At 52.1% G+C, this 20,645-nt stretch overlaps 1 protein-coding gene across 8 annotated transcripts in view; it reads left to right on the top strand.

Annotated features, from left to right (window-relative positions):
* Nucleotides 1-20,645, top strand: part of ltbp3 (latent transforming growth factor beta binding protein 3) — a 236,795-nt gene that overhangs the window by 99,743 nt on the left and 116,407 nt on the right. For 4 of the 8 annotated variants that reach the window (XM_059641654.1, XM_059641648.1, XM_059641647.1 and 1 more), the window contains exons 2-4: nucleotides 666-953; nucleotides 3,832-4,067; nucleotides 8,019-8,121. In XM_059641654.1, coding sequence (XP_059497637.1) covers nucleotides 686-953; nucleotides 3,832-4,067; nucleotides 8,019-8,121 — 607 coding nt within the window. In that variant the 5' untranslated portion in view covers nucleotides 666-685. The remainder of the gene's footprint in view (nucleotides 1-665; nucleotides 954-3,831; nucleotides 4,068-8,018; nucleotides 8,122-20,645) is intronic. The other 4 variants (XM_059641649.1, XM_059641651.1, XM_059641652.1 and 1 more) reach the window with 3 other exon arrangements.

The raw sequence follows: 20,645 nt of genomic DNA, 5'->3' as shown, positions 1-20,645 counted from the left end.
TTAACCAAAATTGCCAGTCCTTGGTCACCATTAGACTAACATGTTGACTCCACAGTAACTTTCTCTTTAAAAGAAAACTTCAAATTTCACTACCGTGGGCAGCACAGGGGCTCAGGGGCTGGCAATGCTGCCTCACAGCACCAGGGAGTCCGCTTCAATTCTAGCCTCGGGCAACTGCCTGTGTGGAATTCAAAGATGTGTGGGTTAGGTGGATTAACTGTGGGAAATGCAGGGTTACAGTGATAGGGGAGAGGGGTGAGTCTGGGTGGTATGCTTTTCAACGGGTTGGTGTGGACTTGTTCGGCTGAATGGCCTGTTTCCACACTGGTAGGGATTTGAGCCCCCACCCCCATAACATGAGCCTGAATTGTTAATCCAGTGACAATACCTCTGCATTAGTCTTAGGTTATCTAATCTTGGGTCTTACCCACATCTTCAATGTATACCTGACAGAACCCCTTTTGTAATTGTAGAGAAATCGTTTAGACTGTGACCTAGCCTAGTCTAGAGAAAAGGGCCTGGAAGGGGAAAAGAAAACTCATTCTTGGACTCAGTCCAAGCGGTTATTTACTTTTACTGCGGAGAACAGCGGTCTGCTATTAAGGAAAGGGAGGATCAGATTGTTTTCTCCAGGCTGATTGTTCTGTCTTCTGTTGACTTTCCAGTGGTGTGCCCGCTCCCCTGCATGAATGGAGGCCAATGCAGCTCCAGGAACCGATGCCACTGCCCGTCCAACTTCACCGGCAAGTTCTGCCAGATTGCGGTCAGCGGGCAAGGTCAGCCCCATCAGCCGAAGGCTGGTGAACAGACACCGGAGAAGGCCACCGAAGCCTACAAGCATTCGGTCTTCACCCTCCAGCTCACCCCGGACTCGCAGGGTCCCGGGGACCATTCCCCGGGTAAGTACAACCACAGAATAGCGAGTCCTGGAGGACCTCAGCACAGGCCGGAAGGTATCGGACTCTATTTCTTTCCTCCTTTGCGGAAAGGGTCAGCGGTATTCTGAAAGGCCAAGGGATAAGCGGATGGAACCGTGTTGCAAAAAAAAAGGTGCTCAAAGGTTTCCTCAGGTCAGCATGTGGAGCGAAATCCCAACCTCCACAAACGAAATGATTGGGCGACCCCGTCGCAGAATCACGACAGTGTGTTCAGCCCATCGAGCCCACATAGACCCTCCAACGAAACTCTCACACAGGCGCAGCCCCCTACCCTAACCCTGTAATCTTGCATTTCCCACAGCCAATCCACCCTAACCCACACATCCCTGGGCACTATGGGACAATTTAGCATGGCCAATCCACCCTAACCCGCACATCCCTGGGCACTATGGGACAATTTAGCACGGCCAATCCACCCTAACCTGCACATCCCTGGGCACTATGGGACAATTTAGCACGGCCAATCCACCCTAACCTGCACATCCCTGGGCACTATGGGACAATTTAGCACGGCCAACCCACCCTAACCCGCACATCACTGGGCACTATGGGACAATTTAGCATGGCCAATCCGCCCTAACCTGCACATCCCTGGGCACTATGGGACAATTTAGCACGGCCAACCCACCCTAACCCGCACATCACTGGGCACTATGGGACAATTTAGCACGGCCAATCCACCCTAACCCGCACATCCCTGGGCACTATGGGACAATTTAGCACGGCCAATCCACCCTAACCTGCACATCCCTGGACACTATGGGACAATTTAGCACGGCCAACCCACCCTAACCCGCACATCACTGGGCACTATGGGACAATTTAGCACGGCCAACCCACCCTAACCTGCACATCCCTGGGCACTATGGGGTAATTTAGCACGGCCAATCCACCCTAACCCACACATCCCTGGGCACTATGGGACAATTTAACATGGCCAATCCACCCTAACCCGCACATCCCTGGGCACTATGGGACAATTTAGCACGGCCAATCCCACCCTAACCCGCACATCCCTGGGCACTATGGGACAATTTAGCACGGCCAATCCACCCTAACCTGCACATCCCTGGGCACTATGGGACAATTTAGCACGGCCAATCCACCCTAACCTGCACATCCCTGGGCACTATGGGACAATTTAGCACGGCCAATCCACCCTAACCTGCACATCCCTGGGCACTATGGGACAATTTAGCACGGCCAATCCACCCTAACCCGCACATCCCTGGGCACTATGGGACAATTTAGCACGGCCAATCCACCCTAACCTGCACATCCCTGGGCACTATGGGACAATTTAGCACGGCCAATCCACCCTAACCTGCACATCCCTGGGCACTATGGGACAATTTAGCACGGCCAATCCACCCTACCCTGCACATCCCTGGGCACTATGGGACAATTTAGCACGGCCAATCCACCCTAACCCGCACATCCCTGGGCACTATGGGACAATTTAGCACGGCCAATCCACCCTAACCTGCACATCCCTGGGCACTAGGGGACAATTTAGCACGGCCAATCCACCCTAACCCGCACATCCCTGGGCACTACGGGACAATTTAGCACGGCCAACCCACCCTAACCTGCACATCCCTGGGCACTACGGGACAATTTAGCACGGCCAATCCCACCCTAACCTACACATCCCTGGGCACTATGGGACAATTTAGCACGGCCAATCTACCCTAACCTGCACATCCCTGGGCACTATGGGGCAATTTAGCATGGCCAACCCACCATAACCTGCACATCCCTGGACTGTGGGAGGAAACCGGAGCACCCAGAGCAAACCCCACACAGGCACGGGGAGAATGCACGAACTCCACACAGACATTTGCCCAAGCTTGGAATCCAACCTCAGCCCCGTGGCACAGTGAGACAGCAGTGTTAACTACAGAGCCACTATGCTGGCCCAAAGAAATTCTTAAGTGCGTGCATGCGTGTTTTTTGAAATGCATTTTGAGTGGCCATTTTTTAAACATTTAATCATTTACAGGGATGATTAGGCCCAGCAATTACCCCAATCCCTCCATCCGTAATTGCCCAGAGGGCAGTGAAGAGTCAGCCACATTACTGTGGGTCTGGAGTCACATGTAGGCCCAGACCAGGTAAGGATGGCAGTTTCTTTCCTTGAAGGACATTAGTGAACCAGACGGGTTTTTCTGGCAATCGACAATGGATTCACGGTGAAAGCCGAAGGACGGCAGATGCTGTGAATCTGTTTCATGGTCTTAACTAGACTCTTGATTGTAGAATTTTTTTTGAAAATGACATTCAAATTCTACCATGGCAGGATTCAAACCCAGGCCTGGGTCTCGGGGTTAACAGCCGAGTGATGATATCACTGGGCCGTCACCTCCTAAATGATTCATTAATTGATTACCAGAGCTCTGGACATTTGGCTAATAAATTCAACTGGAAACTCAGTTTGGCTTATGGTTGGCACTGCTGCCTCACGGCGACCCAGGTTCGATTCTAGCCTCTGGCTGTGCGGAGTTTGCACATTCTCCCCATGTCTGCGTGGCGTTTCCTCCCACAGTCCAGAGCCAGTTAAGTGCGTAAAACATTTACCCTGTGCTGTGCTGTTCACATGCATTGGATGGTTAGCCGTGCTTACTGTGAGATTACAGGTTGGCATGGAGTCGAGGGGATGAATGGCCTCTGCCTACAGTGAGGGGGTGCTGTGATTCTCTACCCAGATGTCTCTCCTTCGGGAAAGATAGCCAAGAGACACTCAGAGCCCAATGCTCTGTACGACTGCGGCCAAACATCTGCGATTTTAATGTGTAGCGACCCCTCTCCCCGACCCCAAAACCCGCTCTCAGTTTCCGCTCCCCCCACCCCCCAAAGGGCATCGAACTCATGTTGGTGTTTCTCAATGTCCCAGCAGCAAGGCCACAGCCATTCATTAACCTGCATGTGAGGCACCCCCCCGAGGCTACAGTGCAGATCCACCGGGTCTCCAGCCTGGAAGGCCACGTGACTGAGCAGAAGAGCCAGCTGAACCAGCCAATACTGGTGCCCCACCTACCCCTCCGGAAGGTCAACCACTACCCGCCCAGGACCCTGCCCACCTCGCAGAAGAAGCTGGGCCGCTGCTTTCAAGAGACTCTGCCGAAGATGGTGAGTGGGCCTCTCTCTTCCGGTGTGAATGGGCGCGGCTGGGGGTGGCGGGGCGAGAGGTGGGCCTGGGGTGGGGTTTGTCGGGGGGTCTGTAGTGGGAGGGTCTGGTGGGGGTGGAGCGTGGCATGTGGGGCAGGGTGTGGGGAGACCGTGGGAGGTGCGGGGAGGGGTTGGGGGACTGGGAGGGCGGTTTGGAGAGGCTGGTGGGAGGAGGGGGTGGAATGGGGGATGTGGAGTGGGATGTGGGGGTGTGGGGAGAGCGTGGGAGTTGTAGGGAGGGGGTAAGGGACTGGGAGGGGAGTTTGGGGGGGAAGGTGGGAAGAGGGGGTGGAGCGGGGGATGTGGGACGGGGTGTGGGGGTGTGGGGAGAGCGTGGGAGGCATGGGGAGGGGATGAGGGACTGGGAGGGAGGTTTGGGGGTGTGGTGGGAGGAGGGGGTGGAGCGGGGGATGTGGGGCAGGGTGTGGGGAGAGCGTGTGGGGAGGGGGTGATGAACTGGGAGGGGTGTTTCGGGGGGTGGTGGGAGGAGGGAGTGGAGTGAGGGATGTGGGGTGGGGTGTGGGGGTGTGGGGAGAGCGTAGGAGATGTGGGGAGGGGTTGAGGGACTGGGGGGGTGATGGGAGGAGGCGGTGGAGCGGGGAATGTCGGGTGGGGTGTGGGTGTGTGGGGAGATGGTGGGAGGTGTGAGGAGGGGATGAGGGACTGGGAGGGTGGGTTTGGCAGGTTGGTGGGAGGAGGGGGTGGGGCAGGGAATGTGGGCCAGGGTGTGGGGGGAGCGTCGGAGGTGCGGGGAGGGGGTGAGGGACTGGGAGGGGGTTTGGGGGTGTGGGAGGAGGGGGTGGAGCGGGGGATGTGGGGTGGGGTGTGGGGAGAGCGTGGGAGGTGTGGGGAGGGGGTGGGGGACTGGGAGGGGTGGTTGGGGGCGTGGTGTGAGGAGGGGTGGAGCGGGCGATGTGGGCCAGGATGTCGGGGGAGCGTGGGAGGTGCGGGGAGGGGGTGAGGGAATTGGAGATTTGGAAGGTGCTGCCCAAGGAGGATCTGGTGCAGGGTTGGGGGGGGGTGGTTGGAGGAGGGGGTGGAGCAGGGCATGTGGGATGGGGTGTGGGGAGAACGCGGGAGGTGTGAGGAGGGGATGAGGGACTGGGAGGGTGGGTTTGGCAGGGTGGTGGAGGGAGTGGGTGGGGCGGGGAATGTGGGCCAGGGTGTGGGAGGTGCGGGGAGTGGGTGAGGGACTGGGAGGGGTTTTGGGGGGGGTGGTGGGAGGAGGGGGTGGAGCGGGAGATGTGGGATGGGGTGTGGGTGTGTGGGGAAAGCATGGGAGGTGTTGGGGGAGGGGGTGAGGGAGTCGGAGATTAGGAAGGTGCTGCCCAAGGAGGATCTGGTGCGGCATCTTGTAGGTGGTCGATGCTGCTGCCACTGAGTGTCGGGTGAGTCGGGGGGGCGGGGGGCGCGGGCACGGGAGGCAGTGGAGGTTGGCTGGCAGTTGGGACTAGATTAATTTAGGATATCTGGTCGGCATGGATCTGATGGCCCGAAGGGTCTGTTTCCATGCTGTACAGCTCTGTGACTCTATAACTGTTTTTCACCCCACGTACTGAAACCTTGTCCTCAGGTATTCCTCTGATGCGTGACAGAGAGTTGTCTCCAAATTTATGCAAACAACCCCTTTTTAATTTAACTCTGGAGGTACCAATCCTCAGTATAAAACATGCATTTGTTGCAACTTATCCTTCTAATTTCTGCTAACTTAATTTCGGCTTTAACTCGCTCGCTTCCACTTTGCTATCCCTTACTTTAAGTTAATTCCTGACTAAGTTAGGTAAATTATATTGGCTTGTAAGAAATTCCACCCCCGTTCAAAGGGGAAGAGGGTAGTGCAGGCTCCTATAGCTCACCTTTGGTTGCGACGTCTCTATATAGGACAAACCGATATTTCAGAAACCAAGCTCCCCCCCACCCCCCCACCCCCACTCCCGCTGAGCCACACACCCTTCTGACTTGTAATTGCACGGGCCATTACTGGGTCTGAATTCTGGGACCCCCCCTCCCCCTAACGGCACTGTGTTGGAGGTTTCCGACGACCCCAAGGGCCACAGCGGCTCAAGACGGCAGCTCAGGGCAACCTTCCTGAGAATGGTTAAGGGGCTGGGCAGCTGAATTCGAGTGGCGCCCAACTCCTGCTCGTCCTGGGGCGTTGTCATTGCAAAAGTTAGTATGCCCACCAGCCAGAAGGGTTTAGCCCCTTTCCAGCTTACGGTTACTCAGAGCAAATGAGACCTGACACCTCACACAAATGTTGGGGGGATGGGATTGACTTGGTTTGAGGTTTGGAGGGGGTGGGGAATGTGAGATGGAAGCTGAACGTGGCCCAGATCCAGGCTGCGTATAGAATCCGTACAGTGTGGAAACAGGCCGTTCGGCCCATTGTGTCCATATTGACCCTCCATATAACCCAGCATGTTCCATGGCCAATCCACCCTAACCCACACATCCCTGGGCACTATGGGTAATTTAGCACAGCCAATCCATCCTAACCCACACATCCCTGGGCACTATGGGTAATTTAGCACGGCCAACCCACCCTAACCTGCACATCCCTGGGCACTATGGGACAATTTATGGCCAATCCACCCTAACCCGCACATCCCTGGGCACTATGGGACAATTTAGCACGGCCAATCCACCCTAACCTGCACATCCCTGGACACTATGGGACAATTTAGCACGGCCAGTCCACCCTAACCCGCACATCCCTGGGCACTATGGGACAATTTAGCACGGCCAATCCACCCTAACCCGCACATCCCTGGGCACTATGGGACAATTTAGCACAGCCAATCCACCCTAACCTGCACATCCCTGGGCACTATGGGGCAATTTAGCACGGCCAATCCACCCTAACCCGCACATCCCTGGGCACTATGGGACAATTTAGCACGGCCAGTCCACCCTAACCCGCACATCCCTGGGCACTATGGGACAATTTAGCACGGCCAATCCACCCTAACCCGCACATCCCTGGGCACTATGGGACAATTTAGCACAGCCAATCCACTCTAACCTGCACATCCCTGGGCACTATGGGACAATTTAGCACGGAAAATCCACTCTAACCTGCACATCCCTGGGCACTATGGGACAATTTAGCACGGCCAATCCACTCTAACCTGCACATCCCTGGGCACTATGGGGCAATTTAGCACGGCCAATCCACCCTAACCCGCACATCCCTGGGCACTATGGGACAATTTAGCACGGCCAATCCACCCTAACCTGCACATCCCTGGGCACTATGGGACAATTTAGCACGGCCAATCCACCCTAACCCGCACATTCCTGGACATTATGGGACAATTTAGCACGGCCAATCCACCCTAACCTGCACATCCCTGGGCACTATGGGACAATTTAGCACGGCCAATCCACCCTAACCTGCACATTCCTGGACATTATGGGGTAATTTAACACGGCCAATCCACCCTAACCTGCACATCTTTGGACTGTGGGAGGAAAGCGGAGCACCCGGAGGAAACCCACGCAGACACAGGGTGAATGTGCAAACCCCACACAGGCAGTCACCCGAGGGTGGGATCGAACCCGGGTCCCTGGCACCATGAGGCAGCAGCATGAACCACTGAGCTGCAGTGACACCCAGGTTGCAAGGTGAGGGTGAGGGTGGGGAGGGAGTGGGTGTAGGGTGACAGAGTGCCGGTGGTTCAGGCGAATGGGGGACACACGCCTCCTGACTTTTGACCAATGCTTTTTGGAGCCAATTTCAGCCACAGTTGAACATTGTCTCCTGTGGTGACCGTGTTGTATTTTATAGACCCGTCCCTGCTCCCCCGCAGTGGCATCTTGGGAATTGAGAGGTGTGATGAAGCCTCCCTTTGCCAAGAAGCCCATACTCTGGGGATATGCGTTAATGGTCCATTTCTGGTTTTTTTCACACAGTGCAGTAAGCCGCTGCCCGGTCTAACCAAGGAGGAAGATTGCTGTGGAAGTGTGGGAGCGTCCTGGGGGTTCAGCGATTGCTACAAATGTTGGCACCAGCACTGTGAGTACATCAGTATCTCGTCATAACGGACCCCACGGGTAGGTGACAACGAGCTCAGTCTTCTGGGATTTGGAAGGTCTGACCTGCTACCCTATTGGGGAGGTGATGGCCCAGCGGTATTATCGCTGTACTGTTAATCCAGAGACCTGGATAACCTTCTGGGGACCCCGGTTCGAATCCCGCCACAGCACGATGGTCGAATTTGAATTCAATAAAATATCTGGAATTAAGTGCCTAATGATGGCCACGTTTCCATTGCACAACTGTTGGATAAATCCATCTGGCTCACTTATGTCCTTTAGGGAAGGACACCTCTATCCTTGCCTGGTTTGGCTTACATGTGACTCCAGGCCCGCAGTGACGTGGTTTACTCTAAGCTGCCCTCTGGGCAATTAGGGATGGGCAATAAATGCTGCCTAGCCAGTGACACCCTCATCCTGTGAATGACTAAAGGAATAAAACGTAGTTAGCTGTGTCAGAGATAGTAGGAGCTGCAGATGCTGGAGAATCTGAGATAACAAGGTGTAGAGCTGGATGGACACAGCAGGCCAAGCAGCATCAGAGGAGTAGGAAAGCTGACATTTTGACATCTCCAGGAGGGCCCACCCAGCCCGTGATTTTTAAAAAAAGGAAATGTAACCTGTTTTCCAAATCGACCAGTTCAGATACACCTTTGTGTAGGCGGGACGTGAATCTGGCCCTCCCAGGCTTGGGATATGACCATTGCACCACAGGAGGACCCACCAGACATTAATTTTTTTTTAAATTAACCTATTTTCTGAATCGACCTGGTCAGAGATGGCATCCTGGGCCTCCCAGTAGGGATGAGGTCTAATTGTCGTTAGGTAAACACACTGTGAGGTTATTTGAAGTTGTTGTGATTAGGAGAATCTAGCTAGCTCAGTTAGCCAGAGAATAATATGAACAGTGTGGGTTCCATATCTGTCCTGACTGGCAGACTTGGCACTTACCTCCACAGCCCATCCCCTGGCAGTGGATGGCAATAGTGAAACAAGCACTGACAGAAGTTGTACCTGTAGCCGATGAGCCAAGGAGCTGCTTTCAGGGAGAATGCAAGTGACATGACAACACATCTGAAGATGGCTGGGAGTAGGCAAGGGTGGGGGTCATCGATGGGCTATAGCCTTTACTATCACACCATGGGGAACCTCAGCAGAAAGGCTCACTCTTCATACAACGACTGAGATAGTGGCAGTCTGAGGGCTGACGGAGATGGAGGGTGAGACGGGTGGGATTGATCAGAAGAAAGATCATGTACACAAACCTCGCCTTTTCCAATTCACCAAATTACATGATGTCCATTTGCTTGGTTAACTGCCTCAGGGCACTGCCTTGGCCAATTCGAGTCAACCTGCCTGGTTTAGAATTTAAAACCAAAGCCTGGATGTTGACTGTCAGTTGCCATCAGGTGGTGCATTTCGCACAGCAGCGCCTCAGAGTCAACTTGGCAACCAAACGGCACTGCCCCCTGATATGGTATAAACGTTGGTTTACCCTTCAAGCCCGGTTATTTACCCCAGCCCTTTCCCATTGCCCTGATAAGTGGAAAGCAAAATAACTTTAACAATCTGGGTCAGCAATTCTCAGGAAACACAGATCATGGAGTTTCGGGCACCCTCATCATATGAGATGACAGAGAATCATAGAGTCCTACAGCATGGAAACAGAGCCTTCGGTCCATCCAGTCCAGGCCGAACATAATCCCAAACTAAACTAGTCCCACCTGCCTGCTCCTGGCCCGTTTCCCTCCAAATCTTTCCCTATTCATGTAGCTACCCAAATGTAGTTTAAGCATTGTAGTTGTGCCCATATTCACCACTTCATTCTACACATAAGCCACCCTCTGTAGAAAGCAAATTGTCCCTTGTGTCTTTTTAAATTTCTCTCCTTTCACCTTAAAAATGTGCCCCCTTGTCTTGAAATCCCCCAGTCTAGGGAACAGACACATGCCACCAACTCTATCTATACCCTTCTTTATTTTATAAACCTCTATCGGGTCGCCTCTCAACCTCCTATGCTCCAGTGAAAAAGGTCCCAGTCTCTCCTCATAACTCAAACCTTCCACACCTGGCAACATCCTGGTAAATCTCTTCTGCACCCTCTCCAGATTAATAATACCCTTCCTAAAACAGGGAGACCAGAACTGGACACAGTGCTCCAGAAGGGGCCTCACCAACACCCTGTCCAACCCCAATGCGACGTCCCGACTGTTTTTATTCGCTCAGGGGATGAGGGCATCATTGGCCAGGCAGCAGTTATTGCCCCATCCCTAATTGCCCAGAGGGCAGTTAAGAATCAACCACATTGCTAGTGTCTGGAGTCACGTGTAGGCCAGACCAGGTAAGGATGGCAGTTTCCTTCCCTAAAGGGCATTAGTGAACCAGATGGGTTTTTCCAACAATCGATTCATGGTCATAATTCCAGGTATTTATTGAATTCAAATTCCACCACCTGCTGTGGCAGGATTTGAACCTGAATTCCTGGGACTCTGGATTAACAGTCCAGTGATAATACCACTGGGCCTTCGCCTCCACTGTGCTCAAAGGTCTGAGCAATGAAGGCAAGTGTGCTCAATGTCTTCTTAACCCCGCTGTGACGCAAATTTCAAAGCATTTTGTATTGGAACCCCCCAGGTCTCTCTGTTCTACAACACCACGGAAGGCCCTACCGTTAATTAATTCAGTCCTGTCCTTGATTACTGTGCCAAAATGCACTACATTTATCCAGATTGAACACCATCTGCCATTTTTTCAACCCATTGACCCATCTTTGCAATCTTTGAAAGCCTGATGTTAATGCCATGTTTTTCACTTAGGGCCTGAACATGAAAGATGAAGGAGCAATAACCTATTTGTCAATGAGGTAGTGGCATTGAAGCTACAGATGACATTATATTAGAAATATAACAAGATAGTAAGGAAAGAGTTCTTCTCTCCCTGTCTTAAGAAATGTGTTTGCTCCACTGGTCTCCGAGAAGCAGAACTCAGAATTTAGAAAATTGTGTGCCATTCTGGGATCCAAATCTCGGATGGTGGGATCACAGTGAGAGGGAGATTGACTAGGATGTTCCCAGGGCTGGAGAGTTTTAGAGATTGGAGAAACTGGGATTGTTTTTCTTGGAACAGAGGAGATGGATGAAATATTGAGGGGCATCGATCAGGAAGAAACATGACCCCATTGATCCAGGGATCAATGGCCAGGGTCCATCGATTTAAGGGAAAGGGCAGGAGGTTTAGAGGGGGCTGGGAGGGAAATGTTTTCACCCAGAGCGTGGTGGGAATCTGGAACTCACTGCCTGTGAGGATGGGAGAGGCTAAAGCCGCTCATCATCATAAAGTCATAGAGCCAAAGAGCTGGACAGCATAGAAACAGACCCTTGGGCCCAACTCGTCCATGCTGACCAAATATCCTAAATTAGTTCAGTCCCATTTGCCAGCATTTGGCCCATATCCCTGTAAACTTTTCCTATTCGTGTATATTGATAAAGGATTTAGATATGCTCTTGCGATGCCAAGGCCATGGGCATGATTCTGGGAATTTTTTTAAAAATTCATTCATTTTGTGGGATGTGGGCATCTCTGGCCAGCATTTATTGTCCGTCCCTAGTTGCCCCTTGAGAAGGTGGTGGTGAGTTGACATTTTAAAGGGTTTTCCCACAATGCCATTAGGGAGGGTATTCCAGGATTGGAGCAGTGAGGTGGTTGTCTCTGACTAGTACAGATTTGATGGGCCATAGGGCCTTATCCTGTGCTGTAGACTTCTATGAATCTGTGAGAACTTACTGAACCTTAGCCTTTAAAACATTAACCGCGGGACTTTGAGTGAGTTGGTCGCTGTAAGGTGAAGAGAGTCTTACCTCTCATTGAAACGGTCCCAATTGTATTTGCTGGATCTGCCACAGTTGTCCAGGTTAGCGGGACAGGTGGAATGGATAGCTTTGGGATTCTGTGGGATGAGAAGGATTTGGATGGGCTTGGGAATGACAGAGGAGGAGGGAAGAGAGAGAGACAGAGACAGAGAGAAAGACAGAGAGAGAATGAGTGTGAGACAGAGAGAGAGAGAGACAGAGAGAGATAGACAGAGACACAGAGAGAGAGAGACAGAGAGAGTCAGAGAGAGAGAGACAGAGAGATAGAGACAGAGAGAGTCAGTGAGAGAGAGAGACAGAGAGAGTCAGAGAGAGAGAGAGAGACAGACAGAGAGAGAACGAGTGTGAGAGAGACAGAGGGAGAGAGAGAGACAGAGTCAGAGAGAGATAGACAGAGACAGAGAGTCAGAGAGAGAGAGAGAGTCAGTCAGAGAGAGAACGAGTGTGAGAGAGACACACAGAGAGAGTCAGAGAGACAGAGAGAGAGAGGCAGACACAGAGAGAGGGGGGTTAAATCCATTCATTGAGTTGGTGAGCTGTGAAAGCCCAGCGTTTGATCACACTGCCCGTCAGCCTTACCCAGCAGTGACGTGCAGCAGCTTGTCCCTGAGGGGAAACTGTGCCCAGGTGCCCCACAGCAGTGCCTCAGCCTCGCTGAGAGTGCTAGTTCCTGGCATCCTTGTGTTGTCCCAGATGCCAAACACATCCTTGTCCCACCTCTGAAAAGGCATTCCTTCCTCAGAGTAGCTTACGTTCACTGGGACCGAGCAACGAGCTGGAACGCAACGAGGTTTGCTCAGAGCCATTTGGAGCCACCTGCACTCGCTGTTGTTAAGATGTTCCAACAAATTTGGTGGCAGGGCACAGGTTGTGGGTGGGAAACACTCAATAGCCAGGCATCATACGCACAATATCCATACCACACATTACCCACATGCCAGTTATCTCCACAGATCCATTCTTACTGCCCTCGTGGCCTCTCAGTCAAGTGCCCAGGATGTTTTATCCAGCTGCCACCTCACCAGTTCTGCTCGTCATGTCACCTTTGCAACCCATCCCTGTGCACGTCCATACACCCCAGTGCCCATCTGTACCACAGACAGCATTACAGTGAGGTGTGTGGGGTATATCAGAGAGTGTTACAGTGAGGGGTGTGGGGTATATCAGAGAGTGTTACAGTGAGGGGTGTGGAGTATATCAGAGAGTGTTACAGTGAGGGGTGTGGAGTATATCAGAGTGTGTTACAGTGAGGGGTGTGGAGTATATGAGAGAGTGTTACAGTGAGGGGTGTGGGGTATATCAAAGAGTGTCAGAGTGAGGGGTGTGGGGTGTATCAGAGAGTGTGACAGTGAGGGGTGTGGGGTATATGAGAGAGTGTTACAGTGAGGGGTGTGGGGTATATGAGAGAGTGTTACAGTGAGGGGTGTGGGGTATATCAGAGAGTGTTACAGTGAGGGGTGTGGGGTATATCAGAGAGTGTTACAGTGAGGGGTGTGGGGTATATCAGAGAGTGTTACAGTGAGGGGTGTGGGTTATATCAGAGACTGTTACAGTGAGGGGTGTGGGGTATATGAGAGAGTGTTACAGTGAGGGGTGTGGGGTATATCAGAGAGTGTTACAGTGAGGGGTGTGGGGTATATCAGAGAGTGTTACAGTGAGGGGTGTGGGTTATATCAGAGAGTGTTACAGTGAGGGGTGTCGGGTATATCAGAGAGTGTAACAGTGAGGGGAGTGGGGTATATCAGAGAGTGTTACATTGAGGGGTGTGAGGTATATCAGAGAGTGTTACAGTGAGGGGTGTGGGGTATATCAGAGAGTGTTACAGTGAGGGGTGTGGGGTATATGAGAGAGTGTTACAGTGAGGGGTGTGGGGTATATCAGAGAGTGTTACAGTGAGGGGTGTGGGGTATATCAGAGAGTGTTACAGTGAGGGGTGTGGGGTATATCAGAGAGTGTTACAGTCAGGGGTGCGGGGTATATCAGAGAGTGTTACAGTCAGGGGTGCGGAGTATATCAGAGAGTGTTACAGTGAGGGGTGTGGGGTATATGAGAGAGTGTTACAGTCAGGGGTGTGCGGTATATCAGAGAGTGTTACAGAGAGGGGTGCGGGGTATATCAGAGAGTGTTACAGTGAGGGGTGTGGGGTATATGAGAGAGTGTTACAGTGAGGGGTGTGGGGTATATCAGAGAGTGTTACAGTGAGGGGAGTGGGGTATATCAGAGAGTGTTACAGTGAGGGGTGTGGGGTATATCAGAGAGTGTTACAGTGAGTGTTGTGGGGTATATCAGAGAGTGTTACAGTGAGGGGTGTGGAGTATATCAGAGAGTGTTACAGTGAGGGGTGTGGGGTATATCAGAGAGTGTTACAGTGAGGGGTGTGTGGTATATCAGAGAGTGTTACAGTGAGGGGTGTGGGGTATATCAGAGAGTGTTACAGAGAGGGGTGCGGGGTATATCAGAGAGTGTTACAGTGAGGGATGTGGGGTATATCAGAGAGTGTTACAGTGAGGGGTGTGGGGTATATCAGAGAGTGTTACAGTGAGGGGTGCGGGGTATATCAGAGAGTGTAACAGTGAGGGGTGTGGGGTATATCAGAGAGTGTTACAGTGAGGGGTGCGGGGTATATCAGAGAGTGTAACAGTGAGGGGTGTGGGGTATATCAGAGAGTGTTACAGTCAGGGGTGCGGGGTATAATCAGAGAGTGTTACAGTGAGGGGTGCGGGGTATATCAGCGAGTGTTACAGAGAGGGGTGTGGGGTATATGAGAGAGTGTTACAGTGAGGGGTGTGGGGTATATCAGAGAGTGTTACAGTGAGGGGTGTGGGGTATATCAGAGAGTGTTACAGTGAGGGGTGTGAGTTATATCAGAGAGTGTTACAGTGAGGGGTGTCGGGTATATCAGAGAGTGTAACAGTGAGGGGAGTGGGGTATATCAGAGAGTGTTACAGTGAGGGGTGTGGGGTATATCAGAGAGTGTTACAGTGAGGGGTGTGGGGTATATCAGAGAGTGTTACAGTGAGGGGTGTGGGGTATATGAGAGAGTGTTACAGTGAGGGGTGTGGGGTATATCAGAGAGAGTTACAGTGAGGGGTGTGGGGTATATCAGAGAGTGTTACAGTGAGGGGTGTGGGGTATATCAGAGAGTGTTACAGTCAGGGGTGCGGGGTATATCAGAGAGTGTTACAGTCAGGGGTGCGGAGTATATCAGAGAGTGTTACAGTGAGGGGTGTGGGGTATATGAGAGAGTGTTACAGTCAGGGGTGTGGGGTATATCAGAGAGTGTTACAGAGAGGGGTGCGGGGTATATCAGAGAGTGTTACAGTGAGGGGTGTGGGGTATATGAGAGAGTGTTACAGTGAGGGGTGTGGGGTATATCTGAGAGTGTTACAGTGAGGGGAGTGGGGTATATCAGAGAGTGTTACAGAAAGGGGTGCGGGGTATATCAGAGAGTGTTACAGTGAGGGGTGTGGGGTATATCAGAGAGTGTTACAGAGAGGGGTGCGGGGTATATCAGAGAGTGTTAGAGTGCGGGGTATATCAGAGAGTGTTACAGTGAGGGGTGTGGGGTATATCAGAGAGTGTTACAGAGAGGGGTGCGGGGTATATCGGAGAGTGTTACAGTGAGGGGTGTGGGGTATATCAGAGAGTGTTACAGTGAGGGGTGTGGGGTATATCAGAGAGTGTGACAGAGAGGGGTGTGGGGTATATCAGAGAGTGTTACAGTGAGGGGTGTGGGGTATATCAGAGAGTGTTACAGTGAGGGGTGCGGGGTATATCAGAGAGTGTTACAGAGAGGGGTGTGGGGTATATCAGAGAGTGTTACAGTGAGGGGTGCGGGGTATATCAGAGAGTGTTACAGTGAGGGGTGCGGGGTATATCAGAGAGTGTTACAGTAAGGGGTGTGGGGTATATCAGAGAGTGTAACAGTGAGGGGTGTGGGGTATATCAGAGAGTGTTACAGTGAGGGGTGCGGGGTATATCAGAGAGTGTTACAGTGAGGGGTGCGGGGTATATCAGAGAGTGTAACAGTGAGGGGTGTGGGGTATATCAGAGAGTGTTACAGTGAGGGGTGCGGGGTATATCAGAGAGTGTAACAGTGAGGGGTGTGGGGTATATCAGAGAGTGTTACAGTCAGGGGTGCGGGGTATAATCAGAGAGTGTTACAGTGAGGGGTGCGGGGTATATCAGCGAGTGTTACAGAGAGGGGTGTGGGGTATATCAGAGAGTGTTACAGTGAGGGGAGCGGGGTATATCAGAGAGTGTTACAGAGAGGGGTGTGGGGTATATCAGAGAGTGTTACAGTGAGGGGAGCGGGGTATATCAGAGAGTGTTACAGAGAGGGGTGCGGGGTATATCAGAGAGTGTTACAGTGAGGGGTGTGGGGTATATGAGAGAGTGTTACAGTGAGGGGTGTGGGGTATATCTGAGAGTGTTACAGTGAGGGGAGTGGGGTATATCAGAGAGTGTTACAGAAAGGGGTGCGGGGTATATCAGAGAGTGTTACAGTGAGGGGTGTGGGGTATATCAGAGAGTGTTACAGAGAGGGGTGCGGGGTATATCAGAGAGTGTTAGAGTGCGGGGTATATCAGAGAGTGTTACAGTGAGGGGTGTGGGGTATATCAGAGAGTGTTACAGAGAGGGGTGCGGGGTATATCGGAGAGTGTTACAGTGAGGGGTGTGGGGTATATCAGAGAGTGTTACAGTGAGGGGTGTGGGGTATATCAGAGAGTGTGACAGAGAGGGGTGTGGGGTATATCAGAGAGTGTTACAGTGAGGGGTGTGGGGTATATCAGAGAGTGTTACAGTGAGGGGTGCGGGGTATATCAGAGAGTGTTACAGAGAGGGGTGTGGGGTATATCAGAGAGTGTTACAGTGAGGGGTGCGGGGTATATCAGAGAGTGTTACAGTGAGGGGTGCGGGGTATATCAGAGAGTGTTACAGTAAGGGGTGTGGGGTATATCAGAGAGTGTAACAGTGAGGGGTGTGGGGTATATCAGAGAGTGTTACAGTGAGGGGTGCGGGGTATATCAGAGAGTGTTACAGTGAGGGGTGCGGGGTATATCAGAGAGTGTAACAGTGAGGGGTGTGGGGTATATCAGAGAGTGTTACAGTGAGGGGTGCGGGGTATATCAGAGAGTGTAACAGTGAGGGGTGTGGGGTATATCAGAGAGTGTTACAGTCAGGGGTGCGGGGTATAATCAGAGAGTGTTACAGTGAGGGGTGCGGGGTATATCAGCGAGTGTTACAGAGAGGGGTGTGGGGTATATCAGAGAGTGTTACAGTGAGGGGAGCGGGGTATATCAGAGAGTGTTACAGAGAGGGGTGCGGGGTATATCAGAGAGTTTAACAGTGAGGGGTGTGGGGTATATCAGAGAGTGTTACAGTCAGGGGTGCGGGGTATAATCAGAGAGTGTTACAGTGAGGTGTGCGGGGTATATCAGAGAGTGTTACAGAGAGGGGTGTGGGGTATATCAGAGAGTGTTACAGTGACGGGTGCGGGGTATATCAGAGAGTGTTACAGTGAGGGGTGCGGGGTATATCAGAGAGTGTTACAGTGAGGGATGTGGGGTATATCAGAGAGTGTTACAGTGAGGGGTGTGGGGTATATCAGAGAGTGTTACAGTGAGGGGTGCGGGGTATATCAGAGAGTGTAACAGTGAGGGGTGTGTGGTATATCAGAGAGTGTTACAGTGAGGAGTGTGGGGTATATCAAAGAGTGTAACAGTGAGGGGTGCGGGGTATATCAGAGAGTGTTACAGTCAGGGGTGTGGGTTATATCAGAGAGTGTTACAGTCAGGGGTGTGGGGTATATGAGAGAGTGTTCCAGTGAGGGATGTGGGGTATATCAGAGAGTGTTACAGTGAGTGGTGTGGGGTATATGAGAGAGTGTTACAGTGAGGGGTGTGGGGTATATCAGAGAGTGTTACAGAGAGGGGTGCGGGGTATATCAGAGAGTGTGACAGTGAGGGATGTGGGGTATATCAGAGAGTGTTACAGTGAGGGGTGTGGGGTATATCAGAGAGTGTTACACAGAGGGGTGCAGGGTATATCAGAGAGTGTTACAGTGAGGGGTGTGGGGTATATCAGAGAGTGTTACAGTGAGGGGTGTGGGTTATATCAGACAGTGTTACAGTGAGGGGTGTGGGGTATATCAGAGAGTGTTACAGTGAGGGGTGTGGGGTATATCAGAGAGTGTTACAGTGAGGGGAGTGGGGTATATCAGAGAGTGTTACAGTGAGGGGTGCGGGGTATATCAGAGAGTGTTACAGTGAGGGGTGTGGGGTATATCAGAGAGTGTTACAGTGAGGGGTGTGGGGTATATCAGAGAGTGTTACAGTGAGGGGTGTGGATTATATCAGAGAGTGTTACAGTGAGGGGTGTGGGGTATATCAGAGAGTGTTACAGTGAGGGGTTTGGAGTACATCAGAGATTGTAAAAGAGAGGGATGTGGGGTATATCAGAGAGTGTTACAGTGAGGGGTGTGGGGTATATCAGAGAGTGTTACAGTGAGGGGTGTGGGGTATATCAGAGAGTGTTACAGTGAGGGGTGTGGGGTATATCAGAGAGTGTTACAGTGAGGGGAGTGGGGTATATCAGAGAGTGTTACAGTGAGGGATGTGGGGTATATCAGAGAGTGTTACAGTGAGGGATGAGGGGTATATCAGAGAGTGTTAGAGTGAGGGGTGTGGGGTATATCAGAGAGTGTTACAGTGAGGGGTGTGGGGTATATCAGAGAGTGTTACAGTGAGGGGTGTGGATTATATCAGAGAGTGTTACAGTGAGGGGTGTGGGGTATATCAGAGAGTGTTACAGTGAGGGGTTTGGAGTACATCAGAGATTGTAAAAGAGAGGGATGTGGGGTATATCAGAGAGTGTTACAGTGAGGGGTGTGGGGTATATCAGAGAGTGTTACAGTGAGGGATGTGGGGTATATCAGAGAGTGTTACAGTGAGGGGTGTGGAGTATATCAGAGAGTGTAACAGTGAGGGATGTGGGGTATATCAGAGAGTGTTACAGTGAGGGGTGTGGGGTATATCAGAGAGTGTTACAGTGAGGGGTTTGGAGTACATCAGAGATTGTAAAAGAGAGGGATGTGGGGTATATCAGAGAGTGTTACAGTGAGGGGTGTGGGGTATATCAGAGAGTGTTACAGTGAGGGGTTTGGAGTACATCAGAGATTGTAAAAGAGAGGGATGTGGGGTATATCAGAGAGTGTTACAGTGAGGGGTGTGGGGTATATCAGAGAGTGTTACAGTGAGGGATGTGAGGTATATCAGAGAGTGTTACAGTGAGGGGTGTGGGGTATATCAGAGAGTGTTACAGTGAGGGATGTGGGGTATATCAGAGAGTGTTACAGTGAGGGGTGTGGAGTATATCAGAGAGTGTAACAGTGAGGGATGTGGGGTATATCAGAGAGTGTTTCAGTGAGGGGTGTGGGGTATATCAGAGAGTGTTTCAGTGAGGGGTGTGAGGTTTATCGGAGAGTGTTACACTGCTCCATATGGAGTGTCTCAGGGACTGTGATAGTTAAAAATTCCTGGACGGTTTGCTAGCCATGAAATATCGGGGCCCTTTGCCAAGAACAATAATTGAATAAATTCGACAGATTCCTTCAGTACAAAGTCTACAGAGTCTGTGCCAAACTCAGAGACAACGGGAAGAAATAAAGGACTGTTTAGCAGTTGGCCCACAGCTCCTCTGGAAGGCCACTGCATGCACTGAGAGGCACCGGGCTGTACAGACTGTGGCTGGAGGCCCCCTGAGATATTCTCGGAACCTGTGCCCTCGTCCATACAGTCTGGAGGGCCATACCAGGGCAGGCGCTGTGCTCTGTTCTCATGCCTGCACTTCTACCCACCATTTGCCCTGGGCACCTTCGCATTGGCCCTCTCTTGGGAGGCCTCGCTCTGCCTACGCTGGGGCCAGGCCATTTTGGGGGCCGCCAGCCCCTGTTGACGGCGAACGGCCTTTGCTCCTGGGCCGGGGGAAGACTCAGGAAAGGGGAGGGAGAGGCTCGGTGTGTGAGGAGGTGAGAGAGGGACAGCAACGTTGGAGCCCGCTAGGGTGCTGGAAAGCAGCTGTGTGCAGCCCAGACAAAAGGGCCTTTGAGTTGTTGTTAGGGAAAAGAAAGTGTTTTCTCACACCGAGGCTCAAGCAGAGCCACGGTCATGTAAGAACGCAAAGGGAGAGAGATATTTAAACCCTTAACTTTGTTCTTGAGGGCTGCTGAGCCTGACTGGTGCATGTGGCACCCGCTCCCCCCCCACCAACTGTGGATCCACGACGGAGGGCCTTGAGGGAAGCTGAAGAGTAACAGGCATCTGGCTGATTTGAGGTCACATTTCCCACCTTCGTCACTGACCCTGCTGCCTTTGTGCTTCCTGGCCTGGGCCCTCCTTGTCCGAGGCGCTCCCTGCTTCCCCCCTCGTCCAGCGTGTGCCAAGCGGGGCTCATTTGTTTCTCGAGGTGTCGCGGCCTTCTGCCTTCTTCCAGATGTGAGTGAGCAGTTGGTGACCTGACAAAGCGAACTGTGCGAGATTAAAACCTTCCCTCTGCGGTGGGCATCTCAAGGAACACAAAGCTGGTGGAGTTATTACCTTCCAGTCACAGAAACCGTTGAGTTATATGGGTGGAA

Source organism: Stegostoma tigrinum, chromosome 42 (genome assembly GCF_030684315.1).
Source record: "Stegostoma tigrinum isolate sSteTig4 chromosome 42, sSteTig4.hap1, whole genome shotgun sequence".
In the NCBI taxonomy this organism is placed as follows: Eukaryota; Metazoa; Chordata; class Chondrichthyes; order Orectolobiformes; family Stegostomatidae; genus Stegostoma; species Stegostoma tigrinum.
This window is presented reverse-complemented; position numbering and strand designations above follow the sequence as displayed.